Source organism: Podarcis gaigeae (genome assembly GCF_964106915.1).
Source record: "Podarcis gaigeae genome assembly, chromosome: 13".
NCBI classification, from domain to species: Eukaryota; Metazoa; Chordata; class Lepidosauria; order Squamata; family Lacertidae; genus Podarcis; species Podarcis gaigeae.
The window spans coordinates 29,623,581-29,640,965 of record NC_139689.1 but is presented as its reverse complement, the minus strand read 5'-3'; the positions used below and the strand labels follow the sequence as shown (position 1 = coordinate 29,640,965).

At 41.4% G+C, this 17,385-nt stretch overlaps 1 protein-coding gene and 1 long non-coding RNA gene across 5 annotated transcripts; one reads left to right on the top strand and one right to left on the bottom strand.

The window, feature by feature from the left end:
* Positions 1–47: 47 nt before the first annotated feature.
* LOC310829821 (gasdermin-A3-like) lies at positions 48–16,802 on the bottom strand. Of its 4 annotated transcripts, XM_083708801.1 has the most exons (12): positions 16,326–16,801; positions 14,559–14,664; positions 10,886–11,134; positions 10,276–10,465; positions 9,214–9,379; positions 9,006–9,099; positions 7,915–7,953; positions 6,087–6,140; positions 4,407–4,573; positions 3,264–3,414; positions 2,372–2,445; positions 48–1,043 (listed from the first exon to the last, which is right to left on the bottom strand). In XM_083708801.1, the coding sequence occupies exons 3-12, from the start codon at positions 11,100–11,102 to the stop codon at positions 813–815; spliced, it is 1,383 nt and encodes a 460-aa protein (XP_083564927.1). In that variant the 5' UTR covers positions 11,103–11,134; positions 14,559–14,664; positions 16,326–16,801; the 3' UTR covers positions 48–812. The 4 variants fall into 4 exon arrangements, with proteins under 4 accessions (XP_083564927.1, XP_083564928.1, XP_083564929.1 ...); XM_083708802.1 differs by lacking the exon at positions 14,559–14,664 and having other exon boundaries at positions 16,326–16,802; XM_083708803.1 differs by lacking the exon at positions 16,326–16,801 and having other exon boundaries at positions 14,509–15,315.
* Positions 2,410–3,744, top strand: LOC310829883. Its single transcript, XR_014557403.1, has 2 exons — positions 2,410–2,553; positions 3,190–3,744. It is a non-coding gene; the product is annotated as an uncharacterized lncRNA (long non-coding RNA).
* Positions 16,803–17,385: the final 583 nt, after the last annotated feature.

The window sequence follows — 17,385 nt, the reverse complement described above, 5'->3', positions numbered from 1 at the left end:
TTTACAGCAAAACAAAAACACGTAACGTAATAATCTGAGACACTATATCAAAAGACCATGTTTTATTTTGTAAGTTTGTAACAAAACAATGTTATGGCTCCTTCACTTTTGTGACTATAATGTAGCAATTACATATGGAGGAGAAGGTAGCAAGTAAGATTTGTAAATAGCTTTGGATGAGACCCGATTCTCCCACTTAACTGTTGCTGATTAATAAAACACCAACATTAGAAGAAGAGAGATCTTTAATACAGTATGTGTTTTGACTTAAAATCTGGATCCAGCAGCCACTACACACAACTTCTGCAAGAGTTAGGTCATCTGTTCATTTTCTCTCTTTCTGGATAGTATTAACAAAACTCCACAAAACTCTCATACATAGATTTTTTGAAGATAATCAAGGCACATGTAGAAATACTACTCACATTCCAATAGGCTGTTCTATGGCTCTGAGTGAAGATGGTTAGAATATCAGAAATCTTCAGTCTTCTTGCAGGCACAAATGAAGGTGGAAGGGGGAATTTTCAGCTCATTCTTATGGAAGGAAACCATGGCTCCTCATTAAATCTGAACTGATCTGTAGTTATACGTGTTAGATAGTAGGGAGTCAGCAGAGGCACTGAATTAAAGCAATGGCCTCTATCCATGAACAAGCATTAGACTTAAAGACGTAAACAAAGTGGATACTGTGGGATTCTAGAGGGTCAGAATGCAAAGAGGATAAAAAAAACTAACACGGCAACCCTGTACTCACTTTCCTGGGAGTAAGCTCCATTGAATTTAGTGCAACTGACTTCTGAACATATAGATACCTAAGTAGACATGATACTGAGTGCATACAGAGCTACAAATAGTGCACAGAGAGCTGAGAAAGCATCAGGCCTTCCAGTCCCAGCAAGACTGGATCCACTTTTTTGCACCGCGACTCCACTCATTTTGATGATTGCTTCAGTTATAGTCAGTTCCTCTTCGCTTAAGAGCTTGGCTTCTATGGTAAACACTTTTTCTCTTCTGCTGAAGTCATTATCTAGGATGCTTCCGACCTTTGCAAACAAGAAAAAGGCAAAATCAGAACTTGCTGGTGTGCAATACCATTGCTTGATGAATGGTATCAGTGTTGAAAAGCAAGAGACATAATGAGGATATAAGAGTCTTGCTGAATCAGGCCAAAGTCCAGCATTCTGTCCTCACAGTTGTGAACCGGATGCTTATACGGAAGCCTACAGATAACAAGCTGCCTACTTGTAATTCCCAGGAGCTGATAATGAGAGGCATATTGCCTCTGACATTGGAGGCTAGTGCATAGCCATCATGGGTAGCCTCGATAGTCTTACCCTTCATGAATTTGCCTAATTCCATTTTAAAGCCATTTAAGTTCATGGCCATTGCTATACCTGTGGATGGCAAATTCTGTAGTATAGTTCTTTTGTCTGTCTTAAATTTCCCAATATTTAGCTTCATCAGATGATTCCCAGGGTCTAGTATTATGAGAGTTGTGTGTGTATGTATGTCTTCATCCACTTTCTCCCCAAGCCAGCCATACTTTTATACACTTCTATCATGTTCCCCTCTTACTTGCATTTTTTATAAACTAACCATCCCCATATGTTGTAGCCTTTTTCTCCCTGTGGAATTGCTCCAGCCCCTTGATCAGTTTGATGCCCTTTTCTGAAACCTTTTCAGCGTCTACAGTGACCAGAATTGTACACAATATTCCCATGTGTAGTTGCACCATCGATTTGTGTAATGGCATTATGATACAGGCAGTTTTATTTTTGATCCCTTTGCTATTGCTCATTAACACAGAATTCACCTTTTTGACAGCTGCTGCACCATGAGTTAAAATCTTCATTGATCTATCCACTACAACCTGAAGGTTGATTTCCTGGCCAATTCAGACCTTATTAGCGTTTATGTGAGGTTAGTTTTTGGGCACCAATGTTAATCACTTTACACTTGTTTAACACCGAATTCCATTTTTGCTATGCCCATTCAATTCATTACATTAATGAAAGTTGCAGCATGCATCACTGTAGAATTCCTGTTGTGAGTTTATACTGTGCAGTAAGTATTACATTGTTCATTTTTATTAGAAAGCACACACCTCCAAATTCAGTGGGACTTATTGCTCAGTAAGCACACAAAGGGTTGCTGCCTTTAAAAAAATAATTCCTAAGCTTGACTTGTTGCCACAATACTTACTCACAGCCATAGGGAAGAGTTATGTGTGCTGATCTGATGGATCAGCCAAGGATGCACACAAACCTTATACTTGTGAATGTGCAATAGTGACATTCTGCATATCTTTAACCTCACCCATTTCCAGGAAAAGTATCTTCTGCCTTAAGAACTAACTGGAATTCTCCCTTACCAGTGCAAGCTGACTGTTCACAATCTTCTTCTCCACAGATTCTGCCAGGAGTATCAGCTGCTCCTCTGTCAATTCTGGAAAAGTGAGGAATATTGTCAGTTTCAGGAAGGGGTTCCATTCTGTGAAATGCAAGGCCAAAGCAGAAACCTGGCAAAGATTTCAAGGATTTTCAGTTAGCAGCTGTAAGTTGCCTCATTGTTCTCAAAATAATTACTTGTCTTCCTCTACAGCTATCTCCCTTAAATATTCTCAAAGTGCTCTGTTTAGGGATCAGAGAATCTAAGAGCTCATTTTGGGGGGAGGATTATGTCCACATCTGGCAAAGGAGCTGTGCAGGATCAATATATATATATGGAAGATAACTGTTGTCACAGTCTGGCATCTCCAGCTTCTGTCCTGAAGATTGCAGGGCTGTTTGAGATGAGTGGGAGTCCTACAGTTTGAGCATTGCCCACTGATAATATTTACCTGTAGGATGCCTCTGCCTAGCCAAAACACTCTGAATTTATAAAAGTAACCCATTTAGTTGTCTTATGTAGTTGTGACAATACATGGAAAAGAATATTTGCAAATCATTGAACCAATGTTGTCTGTCATAATCAGAACTGTAAGAAAAAGTGTAAAAGCTTATGGATAGCTAAGATCCAGGCTGCACATTCATCAGGCTGCAAAGACTGAATTCCTTGAGCATCCCAACTAGAAAATGATAAGCAAATACCACCACATCTCAAATTTTGGGGGGCAGGTGTGAGCTTTCAACCAGCTTTAGTTCTGGCATCTTTCTTAAGGATGATCTTTCCTTCCATCCTTACTTTCAGCTGCTCCTGGGCTGAAATGTTCTCCATTCAAGTCAAATACTTGATTCTGATATTTTGAGAGGGATAATGCTTACCATCTAGAGCATAAAGGAAGTAGAGGACTGCCTCAACAAGGTCAGTGAAAAAGGCCCCACTGGAATCTTGTAAATTCTCCACCAAGTCTTGCAGCTCTGGCTTGCCAGCCTTCAGCTCAAATTGACCAGTGCCTTCAAGAGCCTCTTCCAGCTGAGAGTTTAGGTTACAGCAAAAGATGTTAATGCCAAATGGTATATTAACATATGACCTGAGATTTGGCCATGCGTAGCACATATGCAAAAGTAGGGCTTGGTAGGTGATGAGTATCGCTTTATTTGTAAATGGCTGTGAACAGCAAGACTCTGGACCATTTGGCCATTTTTATTTAGATGTGGCACAATCCACAAAGCCTAGAAACATTAGGAAAAAGCATGACTCTTTTGGGCAGGGAGTATTGCAGTGAGGGAGATGAGGGCCTAATGATAGACTGGACTGTTGCTAATAAGTAAAGTTTTGACATCGGGTAACTACAGTAGGTAATTTTTGTACCTCCAATTTATTATATATTATATATATATCATAGTGTGTGTGTGTGTGTGTGTGTGTGTGTGTAGAAGATTGTAATGAGAGGGGCCCATCATATCAATAGGGCAAGGTTAAAGGAGGGCAGCCAAGTTCATGCACACCCCATTGAAAGCAAGAGATATGAGAACTGCCAGATCCTAAGGAAGGAATCAGCCAGCAACTGGAAGCTGTTTGATAGATCATCTTTTCAGTTTCAAACCCCTCGCCCACACCCTGAAAAACCTTTTCCTAATGTTCAACACAGCCACTGGTTTTATTTTTTTGTCCTACTTCTCTCTAAGTGGTTCAGATGTGTTTCCCAATTATAACTGGTCATACAAACCCCTGATTGTTAAGAGGCCATGTCCGTCTGTTGCTACATTCCCTCCCCCTAAACCTGGGCCTTTTAGTCTCTAATTCGGGTCTGGAACATTTAATCTGTTGAATATTTTATTTAACGCCTCACTTCACTGCTTTAGTTTTGTTTTGTTTACAGAACAATTCTGAAGATTTTAAAAGTAATGATTTTTTTTGTACTAGTATTTCTTTGTGTATATTACATTATTATTTCTGAACCACTCTGCAATATGTTAATTTAAGAGTGATATATAAATGAAACCCTAAAGTTTAAACTTTACCTGGAGCTCTAGTTCCTGCAACAAGTCATTCTCTCTCATTATCACCAGAAAGCCAGTTAGAAATTTGCCACGCAGCATCACAGATAATGAAGAGAATATTACAAATTCTGTCTTAACTTCCTGCTGTATGTCTTTACTCTTGTGTTCTCTGATGATTCCTGAGAAAACTGGCAGTATGGACAGAATTAGAGATTAGGGGAAGCGACAAAACATAGGGTTCACAAATTTGATACTACTCCATGTTACTGAAAAGAACCTCAGAATACCTGTAAGATACCTTTTCTCCCTGTAGGGCTACTAGCAATGCTGGAAGTTGTGGTGGGGTTAGAAATAGGAAACTCTCATTCCCTCAGTGTCACTGCTCTGATCAAAACTAGAACTAGCCCCTTGAAGGGCTGGATTATCTGTATCTATGCAGTGCCTGTTAGGAGCGTCCTACTCTCGTGTAGAATCCTGGCAGAGACACATGCCCGATTGGCATGTTCTTTCCCTCCTGGTCGATCATTCGGGAGCTTCAAAAGCTTTCATCTGCCCGAACATCACAGCGACTAATGCATTAGCACACTCAGGGATCCACAGAGTATTCACAGTTTGTGTAACAGAACTCAGTAGCTCAGCATTTGGCTAATCTATGTTTATTTACAATATAATACACTCGGAGCATCCTGACTTAGCTCCTGCCTCTTTCTCATCAGACAGCAAAGAGAAAGGACAATAGTCCCACTTCACGGAACAAAGTAACACAAAACATCCTGTCTCTGTCACTTCTCACACTGTGGAATGAAAACATACACCGTCATGTGATAGACAACAATCCCATGACTGCAGACATGGGAATGAATCTCCAACAGTGCCTAGGACCCACAAAACTCCCAACAGCCTATGAAAAAGTTTGGGGCCCACCAAAAAACTTCAATTAAAGCAAATTATTGTTCAATTAAGCCGTTTAACATTTATTCTGGACTGCAACCCCCCATCAGTTTTGCTGGCTGGGACTGATGGGAGTTGTAGTCAAGAATACCTGGAGGGTGCTAGGATGAAGGCTGCATTAAACTCATAAAACTTATGGGTCATCTAGAGAAGCCTTGGAGTGCCTGCCTCTCATAGTACATGCAGCTTTGATGCTGGTACTCTGGAAATGTTAACATTCCCCCTCCCCATTTTTGCCCAGAGTAAGCGATAAATATGCTTGATGCCATCTGCCATGTATTTGATTTTGGTGTCCAGGAACGTATAACATTTTCTATATCTGAAGGTCAGGATGATATTTCAGTTTGATAAAATAAGTTTGATAAAAACAATAAATGTTTTATTTTAATAATAATAATAATAATAATAATAATAATAATAATAATAATAATAATTTTATTATTTATACCCCGCCCATCTGGCTGGGCTTCCCCAGCCACTCTGGGCGGCTTCCAAAAAAAAAATTAAAATACTGTAATACATCAAACATTAAATGCTTCCCTAAACAGGAAATATTAGTGGTATTGTTTTTTTAAATCCCACACGGCACAAGATCTATTGTCTTCCTTCAGAATCATCAAAAACATCTTTACTGAGGCATGGCAATGTAAAAAGGTAATCAATTAAAAAGTTAGCCGAAACAGTAGTTTTCAGATTTCCCACCTCAAGACCCACATTTAATTCCAACCTACCATTCTGAAATCTACTTACATTTTCTCTCAATTGAATCACATTGTCTACTTGCGCATAGTTGAAAAGTTTCATCTGGAAACATAGAGGGAATCAGTGCAATTTTAATGTATTGACACAGTATGAGCACACCTCTGAGTTTCCCATCAATAATCTAACTGCTGCCTGGTGAACAAATGGAAGCTCCCAATTACTTTTCATGGTCTATTTTGGAAGTTTTTAAAAGTTGCATTAGGTAGCACAACAGTCTTGAGGCATCTTAAACAAGGAGTGTTCACCTGTGACTCTCCAAATGTTGTTGGATTCCAACCCCATCTAGCCTGGCCAACAGTCAGAGATGGTGTGATCCAGCAACATCATAAGAGGGCAGATGGATGTAGGCAGGTGGGGGAGAACTGTAGGGTCAATGGGGAAAGAAATGCAAAACAACAACAGACTCTGACAACTCTGTTTGTGGAATGCTCTCCCCAGGGATAAAACACCCCTCTGTAACCAGGCCTTTGGCTGATTATAAACATTCTTTGCCCTTTTAACTGTGGGAGGGGGTTTATTGGTTTGCTTTTTGTCTTTCTTTGTAATTTGTGTTCCTTATTTTGTAAACCACCCTGTGATCTTCGGATGTATGCAAATTTTTAATAACTGCTTACTTACATTAAACCTTAAATGTAAAATACTTTTACAAATTATATGTAAAATAATTACAGTGGTAATTCACAAAACAGTGTTACGATAAGCAAGTTTCCGGTGCAATCATATGCTATATTCACTTACTGAAAATAAAATCCTATTGAAGTTCAATGAGGCTTACTTTCAGTTAGGTGTGTAGTCTAACACATCTAGTTTAGAGTCGATCTTAGATGTCAGCCTGACATGGATAACAGCCAAAGTCAGTGGAAGTCATATATAGCACCTCAAAGGTACAAACTTGATCCTTTGCTGGGGCTTGTAAGTTTGGGCCCAAAGGTCTGTAAGTTGCACATCTTTGTACCAAATTTGGCCCTCCAGCTGTTTTGGGACTACAACTCACATCATCCCTAGCTAACAGGACCAGTGGTCAGGGATGATGGGAATTGTAGTCCCAAAACAGCTGGAGGGCCAAGTTTGGCCATGCCTGCTCTAAGAGAATGTTTGACAAATATTTATAATTACAATTTCAACCGTTTCTGATTTTTTTTATTTTGAATACTATGTCAACCATAGTTAATTAATGTATGCGCGCTTGTGTTACTTTTTCATGCTTTTATTTTAAGAGCCGCTTTGAGAAGCTTTCCAACTTTTAGAAGTGGTATAAAAATACTTCAAACCAATTTTCCGTGGCCCATCTAAATAAATATGCTTAGGACCGCACTGCAGTTTGTACGGGACAAGAACACATTTTATTCTATCCGGAGAAATGAGAAAGTACATATAGAGATCGTTGATCCTTCCCTCTCAGCTCCTTTACATTTCAGGAAAATAAAGATTTCATACCAATGTACATAACTGCCATCACCCCACATCTCTATTAGATGCTGGATTTCTCTGCCATCAAGTATATCTGTTAAGAACATATTTTAATTTAGGATAGAGACAGTTTTCAAAGAGCCAAAGTTGACATGAGTCAGCTCCTGTTACCCATGGTGTTGTTGTCATTGCTTCACAAGACCTCCTGCTACAACAGCCAACTATTTCCTGCTTCAAGTTGAATCAAATGAAGACACAGGATTCCCCCCCCCCTTTCTCAGACATCACATTAGGCCAGAGAAAAATGTATGTGCTGTGAATACAGCAATGACACTCTCAAGCCATCTCTATCACTCTGTCAAACGTCTGTAAAAAAATAAAAATGGAACTCCTAAAATGTGCTTACCAAAACTTCCTCTTCCCTTGGATGGATAGTATGCAATATCTGGGAGAAAGAGCAAAAAGGTACTAGTTTACATAAAGTGTATGAATAATAATGGCATTTTGTTTTAATATTCAAATGTGTGAAAATTTCTTTCTTACCAGTGATGTATAAATTTGGGAAGGAAAGTAGACAGTGGGTCCTAAGATGGCCAAACAAAGGAAGTTCACAGAAGGAAGGTTTCCCATTCCCACCACCTCTGTGCCCCACAAACGGGCTCTCTGAAATAATGTGAGATGGTGCAAAAGGGCTATGGGGGAGATGAGAAACTTTTCTGAGGAGCCAAGCCATTTTGGGCCCTGAAGGAATGACTGCCGGGTGTGAAGCACCCTTCCGCCCACAGAAAAGCCACAGCTGTCTGAACGCCATGCCCTCTAACCTTTTGCTGTCTTAGTAGTCTGCTGTGCCCTATCTGTGGCCTTTGTCTTCTTCGTTTAAACACTTTTCAAGGTGAAAGTGACGCGGTGGAAACAGGTGCCAAAATAACTTTGTACCACCCCACGATCGTGTGATTGGAAGATGTGTAAAGGGCACAGTCCAAAATGTATCTGACTGGTTTTGCATATTGTGCTAATAAAAAGAGCCTCTGCAGAGCTAGCTGGCAGCTTGCTTATGCATAGCTCACCTGTAAGATCAACTCCTGTCTCATGTCCTTCACTTCAGGGCCCATTTATAAGTCTCACTGAAATCACTTCTGATTTATTCCAGTATTGAGATAGAACTGGACGCTGTGTTGAATATCAGCATCAAGACTCATCTGTGTGGATTGAACCGAGGAGTGCTGGGTGCCCTGACTCAGAGCCTTTTTAAAAGCAATTGCTTTGGTGCATCCCAGGTCCTCTCCCATTTTGGGCTGCAGGAGTAAGTGGGAGGATGGTGGCAGCAACTACTGGAGAATAAGACCCACAGGCAGCACTGCAGGGCTGCTGTGTCGCCGCTGGGCAAGGGAGAAGGTGGGAGAGGCTTTGCTTGAGCATCCCTTCTTCGCCACAAGTTCCACCTCAGCAAGGCAGCTAAGTCACAGTGGTCTAGGTCTCAAAGAAAAAGTATCTTACATGCATTTCTCTCTCCAAATAACAGTTGCTTGGCTCTGAATGCCAGAATGCAGGATTTGGGAATGATGATTGCTTTCTTACTGCCTCTGCCTCCCTAGAACATGAAAGGAGAATTTGGATCAACCACATGGAACAAAATTTGACTGCAAGGATGTGTGTGTCCGTCCCCTACCCCTTATTTCATGAAAGGCCACAACTCGAACCTGACCTTCAGTTTCAGATTGATGCAGGTGTCGTAAAAGATGTTGCCTTCAGCATTGCTGGATTCCCTGAACTCTGTCTCTTCCACGGTCTCCACTGCCTCATTGATGACAAACAGGTCCCTTCGAATCATCTTTGATTGTTTAATGAACTCATGTTGCAAGTTGATTTTCCTGAAGAAGAAGGAAAATATGCATCCATTATCCAATGGAGAAACGTGCATAAAATAGCAACACATATACAAACTACTTGCAGTGCATCTTCTGCATTCCATATCGTCGTTCTAAACTCCAATCAATACTGTACAGGATTTTTTCACAAGGTACAATCCTGTAACATTTGGTTTCTCTTCCACTGAAGAGTTCCTCATCCTCTGGACCCATTTCCTCTGAGTCCAAGCATGGTTTGGGGACTGAATCAGCCTTGATTGCCCTGCTGAAATGTAACACAGGAGTGTGACCATGTCACTTTTACCTGACATCTCAGTAGCTTGGTATTTAATGTGAGTGGGTGGTATACAGTGGTACCTCGGTACTTCCGGGTTTCGGTGGTCCGTAACCCGAAAAAACACAACCTGAGGCTTATGTAACCCAAGGTATGACTGTATATAGAAATGAGCAAACCAGTGATATTTTAGGGAGCAGGCGGCGCCCATTACTTACATCATAGGAGCCTACACAACACAAAACACTGTTGCTGTATGTAGGTTTTATTTTATTTTTTTTCTTATATTTTGGAATTGTACATCAAGGTTTTTTTGTTAAAAATTTTGGGGGCCCCCAAGAGAGTGGGGCCCTAAGCTATAGCTTGTTTAGCTTATACATAAATCTAGCACTGGACACACCTCTGTGGGGAGGGAATTCCACAGCTTAGAGGCTGCCACAAATAATGTCTTCTGCCTCCCCCCTCACACACTTCTGAAGCAAGTGAAACAACCAAAAAGGCCCCCTCCATTGATCTTAAGTATGGGAGGGTCTGTAGGGAAGGAGGTGGCCTCTTAGAAAGTATAATGGGCGATGTTTAGTTCCATATGAGGTCAATATCCAAAGCTCTTTTCTTCCAGCCTTACCCATCTCTTGTTGCAGAATCGAGGAGTTGGGGGTGGACATATATCTTTCTCACGTTCACAGACCTCGAATGAGACATACTAACAGCTGCCACCGCTTCTACTCTTGTCTCTTCAATCCGTCCACCAACATTTCCCTCCACTTTTCCATCTACGTGGTCCACAACGGTGAATGAACCTGAATCTTGGACTTCTGGAGATTTAAAAAATTGAGAAAAATCAATGACAACAAAAGGAACACTAGAACAACAAATGTAACTTAAGTCCTTCGGGTTCATTGTCAATTTGAATTATGCACCCTGTGTTTTTCTTACCAAATCATGGAAGGCACACAGCCCTGTAAATAATGTGTGAAGGAGAATGAGCCTGAAATCATCTAAACCAGAGTGTGGAATCTGTAGGCCACTAGAAGTTGTTGGACTCTTAACTTCCATGAGCCCCAACCACCATGGTCCATGGCTAGAAATTCAGGGAGTTTGAAGCCAGCAACAAATGGAAGACCAGAGGCTCTTCCACCTCTGTTCTACACACTTACCTGGGAGTAAGTCCCATCAAACCCAATATAGCCTCCTTCTGAATGTGTACGTATAGCTTTGTAAATATTGGAAATTACCTAGTTTTGCAGCATGGTCTCCCGATAACAGCACATCACTTAGCTTGTATTCAGTTCTCTGGAAACGGCTGGTCTGCCACCACGACTGCTTTCTCTTTCTTTGAACCAGGCAGAGAGGCCTAAAATGATGTTGATCTATAACACTTCGTACTGGGATCAAATCTCCTGTTGGGTCCAGTTCCTTGGACAAAGATTTGGTTGCCTTATGAAACAACATTTCTGAGATGTATGCAAGACTTGCCGTTTGACCTTGACAGAGAAACAACGAGAAGCGAAACAAACTCGTAAACTGTGTAGGGTATGTTGTGCAATCTGCTGCAGAATGCCTTCCCCTTTTTCAAACAGTAATTCCTTCCAGCCTTCAAAGCAGTGTTTAAATAGGTGTGATGTATAGTCCCTGCTCCAATGCTATTCCCTGAGGCCATTCATGTAGGGAGACATGGAACCACTGTGGAACGGTGCTTCCAACCCCGCAATTCACAGAGACGTTTCCAATTAAAAGCCATTCCCCAAGAAAAACTCACATTTCAGGCTAAACTGGACCAATTTCATGCCAAAACCAAGCCAAAACCCAGATTACAATGGTTCCAAATACAGTCATACTTCTGAAGTCAGACGCTTTGCGAGTTGAACGTTTTGGCTCCTGAACGCCGCAAACCCGGGAACTGAGTTTCCCAGTTTGTGAATATTTTTTGGAACCAGAACGCTCAACACAGGTTCCGATTGGCTGCAGGATCTTCTTGCAGCCAATTAGAAGTCGTGCCTTGGTTTCTGAACGTTTTGGAAGTCAAACGGACTTCCAGAACGGATTCCATTCAACTTCCGAGGTACAACTGTAATGGGTTTCCTCCTGAAGTGCCTGCAGCTCAGCTTCCACTATCCTCTGCAACATCTTGCCCCTAAAATAGTATTAATGAATAGAAGGCAGTTGTCAAGGATCTTGGGGTCCTGAGAGGGGTTTCCCCCGCCCAGAATGGATGCACCACCACATGCTTCAAGGCATCTCTGTCAAATACCTTGCAATAGCTTTCTATTTTATAATCTTTCCCATGCATTCTCTATCTGCTTTGCTTTACTTCTTCAGCTTGTTGGAATTTCCTAACTGCTATGCTATATATAGGATAGTGATGTATGGAAGTAGTGATGTACGGAAGTGAGAGCTGGACCATAAAGAAGGCTGATCACCGAAGAGTTGATGCTTTTGAATTATGGTGCTGGAGGACACTCTTGAGAGTCCCATGGACTGCAAGAAGATCAAACCTCTCCATTCTTCAGGAAATCAGCCCTTAGTGCTCACTGGAAGGACAGATCCTGAAGCTGAGGCTCCAATACTCCCTGGAAGAGAAGACTCCCTGGAAAAGACCCTGGTGTTGGGAAAGATGGAGGGCACAAGGAGAAGGGGAAAAGAGAGGACGAGATGGTTGGATAGTGTTCTCGAAGCTACCAGCATGAGTTTGACTAAACTACGGGAGGCAGTGGAAGACAGGAGTATCTGGCGTGCTCTGGTCCATGGGGTCATGAAGAGATCCTCTGCTAGCCCAGTTCTGCCACCTCCTTGCCAACAGGGATACCAGGAACAGGAGGTTTGCTCACCTGCCATTTCGATGAGTACATTGAGACCGCTTCTGTGTTGGCCGAGGTTGGCAGAGGCAGGCAGGGGCTGCGCAGAGGGACACTTCCACCTCTCAAAACCCCTTCCAGCCTGGTGGACCAGGGGCTTGTATATTGCCATAGCTGTCAAGTGTCCCTTATTTGAAGGGACAGTCCCTTATTCCAGCGCCATGCCCCGCTGCTGTCCCTTATTGATGGATGTCCCTTAAATTTCAAAGGAAGCAGCTCCTCTCCCTCCCTCCCTGCCTGCCAGCCAGGGAGGAGGGAGGCTCCAACTGTGTTGCTTGGCTGTGTTGCTCACCCAATAAGAAGTCTAAGAAAGACTGGGGGGTGGAGCTTGCATGCCTTTTGTGTGGCTAGTTAATGCAAGCTGAGGGGGTTTTTGAATGCTGGACGCCATTTTGTTGTACGTGCTGCTGCAAACTTTGCAGTGCAAAGCCAGGCCGGGGAGCCATCTTAAGTTGAGGCTGCATAGGCCTTGTGGTGCATGTGATTCAGATTCTATTCAGTTGAACCTCTGGTTACAAAGTTTGGACAGTGTTCTCGAAGCTACCAGCATGAGTTTGACCAGACTGCAGGAGGACAGGAAGACTGGAGTGCCTGGAACAGGTGAGGCTGCAGGTCCCTTATTTTGGCTGCTGGTCCCTTATTTTCAAGGCTGCTGGTCCCTTACTTTCAAATCTGTAAGTTGACAGCTATGTATATTGCATTTATTTATTTCATCATGTACTTACGCCATTTTAATGCTGCTAGCTAAAATGACCTTCTCTGAACGGCTTAGAATAAATGAGTAAAAATAAAACACAAAACAAAACAAAAAAAACCCAAAGCTGCATAAATAACAGCAAAAGAAAAACACAGATTAATCTACTAAGGCTGCAATTCAGTGGGATTCAATGGAGCTTACTTCTGAGTAGATATGCACAGTGCTTTTTTCTTGAAAAATAGGTGCCGGTATTCACCATGAAGTTGTTACAGTAAGTGAAACACTTTTTGACAACAACAATAAGAGGTGCAGGTACTGCATACCCTTGAGTACTCCCTGGGGAAAAAAAATCACTGGAAATGCATGGGATTGGTCTGTAGGACATTTAAATTAAAATCTGCTGTTAGCCACTGGGGTTTGGATGGAGAAAAGAGTTGGTTCAGTTCAGAATTTACATAAGCAGTGCTTTTCTGCCCCCTAAAAAAATATGTTTAGGGGTACTCTCATTTTGACTCAAGAAAATCACCATTTTATAGTTCGAATTGGGAAAAATAAATACAGTAAATGGACAAAAGTACAAAGATTCACAAAATGTTTAGGGGTATGCATCCCCCTGCGTCCCCCCAGGAAAAAGCGCTGATAATAAGCAAAGCAAACCATAACTAAAACTATATACAAAATGCATCATATTAGGGAGAAATGCTTTCAAAAATGGGTATATTGGGTAAAAATATATACAAAATTTATAAATTAAAAGAAGTTTGCCTTAAAAATGCCGATGAATTTTTATTAGGCTTCTTTTTTTAAAAAAAGTGACAAGCTGATGCAGAAACATGGAAAATTGAATTTAAGATTGGGAAAAGAACTACAGCAGCACTGTCTGACTCCACCATGTGACAAATCGGAGGAACGAGAACATTTCTGAAAGAGAAATTTACTGTAAAAGGAAATGTTTCAGGCTACCCATGAGGCATCTGAAACACTGGCTTCTAATTTGTTCCTTCTTTCTTTGCTGTTTCTTCAACAAGCCATCTGAATAAATGCTTTCACAGTCCGAGACTATTTAACATAGCTGTCAACTGTTTCCATTTTTTAAGGGAAATTCCCTTATTCCGAATAGGATTCCTCGCAAGAAAAGGGAAAAGTTGACAGCTATGTATTTAGAGATCAGATAACCACAAACATATCAGCCACCCTTGATTTCGTTCTGATCACTGAAAAACACTGAGATCCCGTCCCTAAAAAGAAGAGAGATCTCTTCTTCAGCCGAACAAAAAAGCAACAGAGAAATAACTCAGCTGCCCACCGATCTATTGTTGAATTAACCTCTTCATAGAAACACTCAGCGCTTCTTACCTCCCCTGTACTTAAACAGCAATTTTTGAGAAAAGGCAAAAGGCTGGTTCCTTGGCTTTCAGCAATTATGTATTTCCTGTTGATTTTCACGCTTCAGCTGCAAACTCTGTAGTGGGATCAAAACAGATTATGATTTTCTGGTTTCGGTTTCTGTTTCCGGGAGCTAGCTACTCCTACTACTTTATTTCACTCCTTTTTTCGTTAATGCTGCCAAGTTTCCTAGAACGCTTTCACAAATCCGTCATGGGGACACGGGAGATGAGTCAATGGGGTGATAATGGGAATTTAAGATTGTTTAGGACAGAAGAGCTCACTTTCAAAAGGCGCTGCATAACAGAATCTTGAGCGAGTCAGTCTGTCTAAAAAAGGTCTGGGATTCCAACTCCCATCAACCCCAGCCAGGATGAATGAGCATGATGGGAACTGTAGTCCAAAAAATCTGCGAGTGCTTGTTATCCATGCTAAAGCCAGTTTTTAGCAAGCAGGGGATCAGATTAGAAAAGCAGGCTGAGCAGAGTTTGGAGCTTGATTCTCTCCATGCATCTTCAACCCTTACAGTTACTGAGAAATGCTGGAATATAAACTGTTGTGCCCAACTCTAAAATATTAAAGTAACAGACTCCACAAGTGTCTCTATTTTCCTGGGACAGCCCCGGATTTTCCGAAGCTGTTCCCGGTTTCTGATTTGATTCCAGAGTGTCCCGCTTTTCCTTAAGACGTCCCTATTTTATTCAGAGAAATGATGGAGGGTGTGGCGTTATCTGACACCCCCCCCCCCCCAGCCACCAGAAGGCAGTCCTCCATAGGGAAGTTTTTTATTGTTTAATATTTTATTATTATTATTTTTTAAAAACCCAATAAAAACGTTGTTGTTGTTGTCATTTATCATACAGAATGCTTATTGACATAAGCACATACCAAATGCTAATGAATGTAAAAGTAGAAAAATGAAATGAGAATACAGAGGGGAGGGGGAAACCAGGAGACAACTGAGAGTGCAGTGCCGCATACATTTATCACATATAAGAAAAAGGTGAGTCAAATTAGTTCTCAATAAAGCCTCTCCACATATTTACTTGTGGAGCAGGGGTTTAGTGGGCTGTGTGCGCGAGTTAACAGAAAAAGTTATACCAAGTCGAATGAAAGTGGTCTATTCTTGATGAAATCTCTGTTTGTGTGCTAGGTGTTCTGACAGTGCAATTGTTCCACACTTTCACTAGCCACTCCTTTCAGGAAGGAGGTGAGTCAGATTTCCAGTGGGAAACCACTGACTTCCTGGCTGTGGCAAGTAGCATAAACACAAGAGATTTATGCATGGTGGATGAAGTTGTTACCAGGCTCCAAGGATAGGAGCACTAAGGCTGGATCTGGGTAAGGTGATGGTGGAGATAGTTTCAAAAATTTGGGTCCGGAATCTCTAAACTATGCATTTTAATTATGTTTTTAAATATGTTGGAAGCCGTCCAGATGGCTAATTTTTGCGTCCTCTTCAGCAATCTGTTTGAGTAGTTCCTTTCACAGACTGAGATTGCCGAGTGATGAGGGAACCCAAACCTTATCAACTGCAACATTTAAGGGAAAGTGATTCCCCTTGTTTGCTGCTGCTTCATTTACTGGTCACTGTGGGGCGGGGGACACAGAGAACCTGCCAGTAAGAATCACAGGGATCTCTGCTTCAACAGTAGATTGAACAAAGAAACAGCTAATACATTTTCAAAGCCAGCCCCCCACCCAAATCTCTTACTGCAAACTCTGAATATTTCTTACCTCTCCTGTACTTGGACAGCGAATTTTCAGAAAAGGATGGTTCCTTGCTTTTAAGCAATCACAACTACTTCTGCATATCATGTCTTCTGTTTTCCACACTTTTCTTGCAAAAAAGCGGGGGGGGGGGATTCAACTTCCTTTTGTAGCAGATTTTGAATGTCTTTGGCTTAATTTAACTTTAAATTAGCTGCCTGTGACAGTAACTTAGTTCCCTCTCTTCTTGGCTAATACTGTCAAACTTCCTAGAGAGGAGGACAACATATATTCACATTTGAAAGCAAATTTACCTAATTTTGCTTTTAAATCAGTTCACCTTTAAAGCAAATTTCCCTAATTTGCAATTTCTTTAAAAAATGCTCAAGCTGAACACACACGGAGAAGTTACTTTGCAATAGTATGTACATTAGAAAAAATTGCATACAAAATATCAGCATTAGGAGAAATTTACACTAGAATGGTGATAAATTTTCATTAGAGTGTTGTTGTTTTAAATCACAAACTAATGTGGAGAAAAATCAGAAGCAGTGAGAAATGAAAACTGACAGACTTGTCCCTCACTATTCAATCATGCCGACAGATGAATAAATGAAGGAGCAAGTAAGGTGATAAGGATTTAAGGTTTTACCATTGTTTGTAACAAGTTAGCTCAATTTCAAAAGGTATTGAGATACAGAGATCTTTACAGGGATCCCATGACCCTCCAGTTGTGGTTAGACTCTCAACACCCATCAGCCCCAGGCCAACATGGTCTTAGGGAGGATGGAAGCTGTAGTTCAAGAATATCTGCAGATGTAGGAGGGTGCTTGTTCACTTATCTCATCGGTGTATAATCAATATCAGTGTTAAATCAGTTGTTGATGTTTATTCGTTTAGTCGTGTCCGACTCTTCATGACCCCATGGACCAGAGCACGCCAGGCACTTCTGTCTTCCACTGCCTCCTCATGTCAAACTCATGCTGGTAGCTTCGAGAACACTATCCAACCATCTTGTTCTCTGTCGTCCCCTTCTCCTTGTGCCCTCCATCTTTCCCAACATCAGGGTCTTTTCCAGGGAGTCTTC

Bases quoted from the DNA above. Each gene is read 5' to 3' on its own strand.
- LOC310829821 (XM_083708802.1), bottom strand. From the start codon at position 11,102: ATGTTGTTTCATAAGGCAACCAAATCTTTGTCCAAGGAACTGGACCCA. The intron at 9,380-10,275 runs GTAAGGCTGGAA...CTTCTTCTTCAG, and splicing joins GATTCTGCAACAAGAGATGG to GAAAATCAACTTGCAACATG. The intron at 4,574-6,086 runs GTAAGTAGATTT...CCATACTGCCAG, and splicing joins TGATTCAATTGAGAGAAAAT to TTTTCTCAGGAATCATCAGA.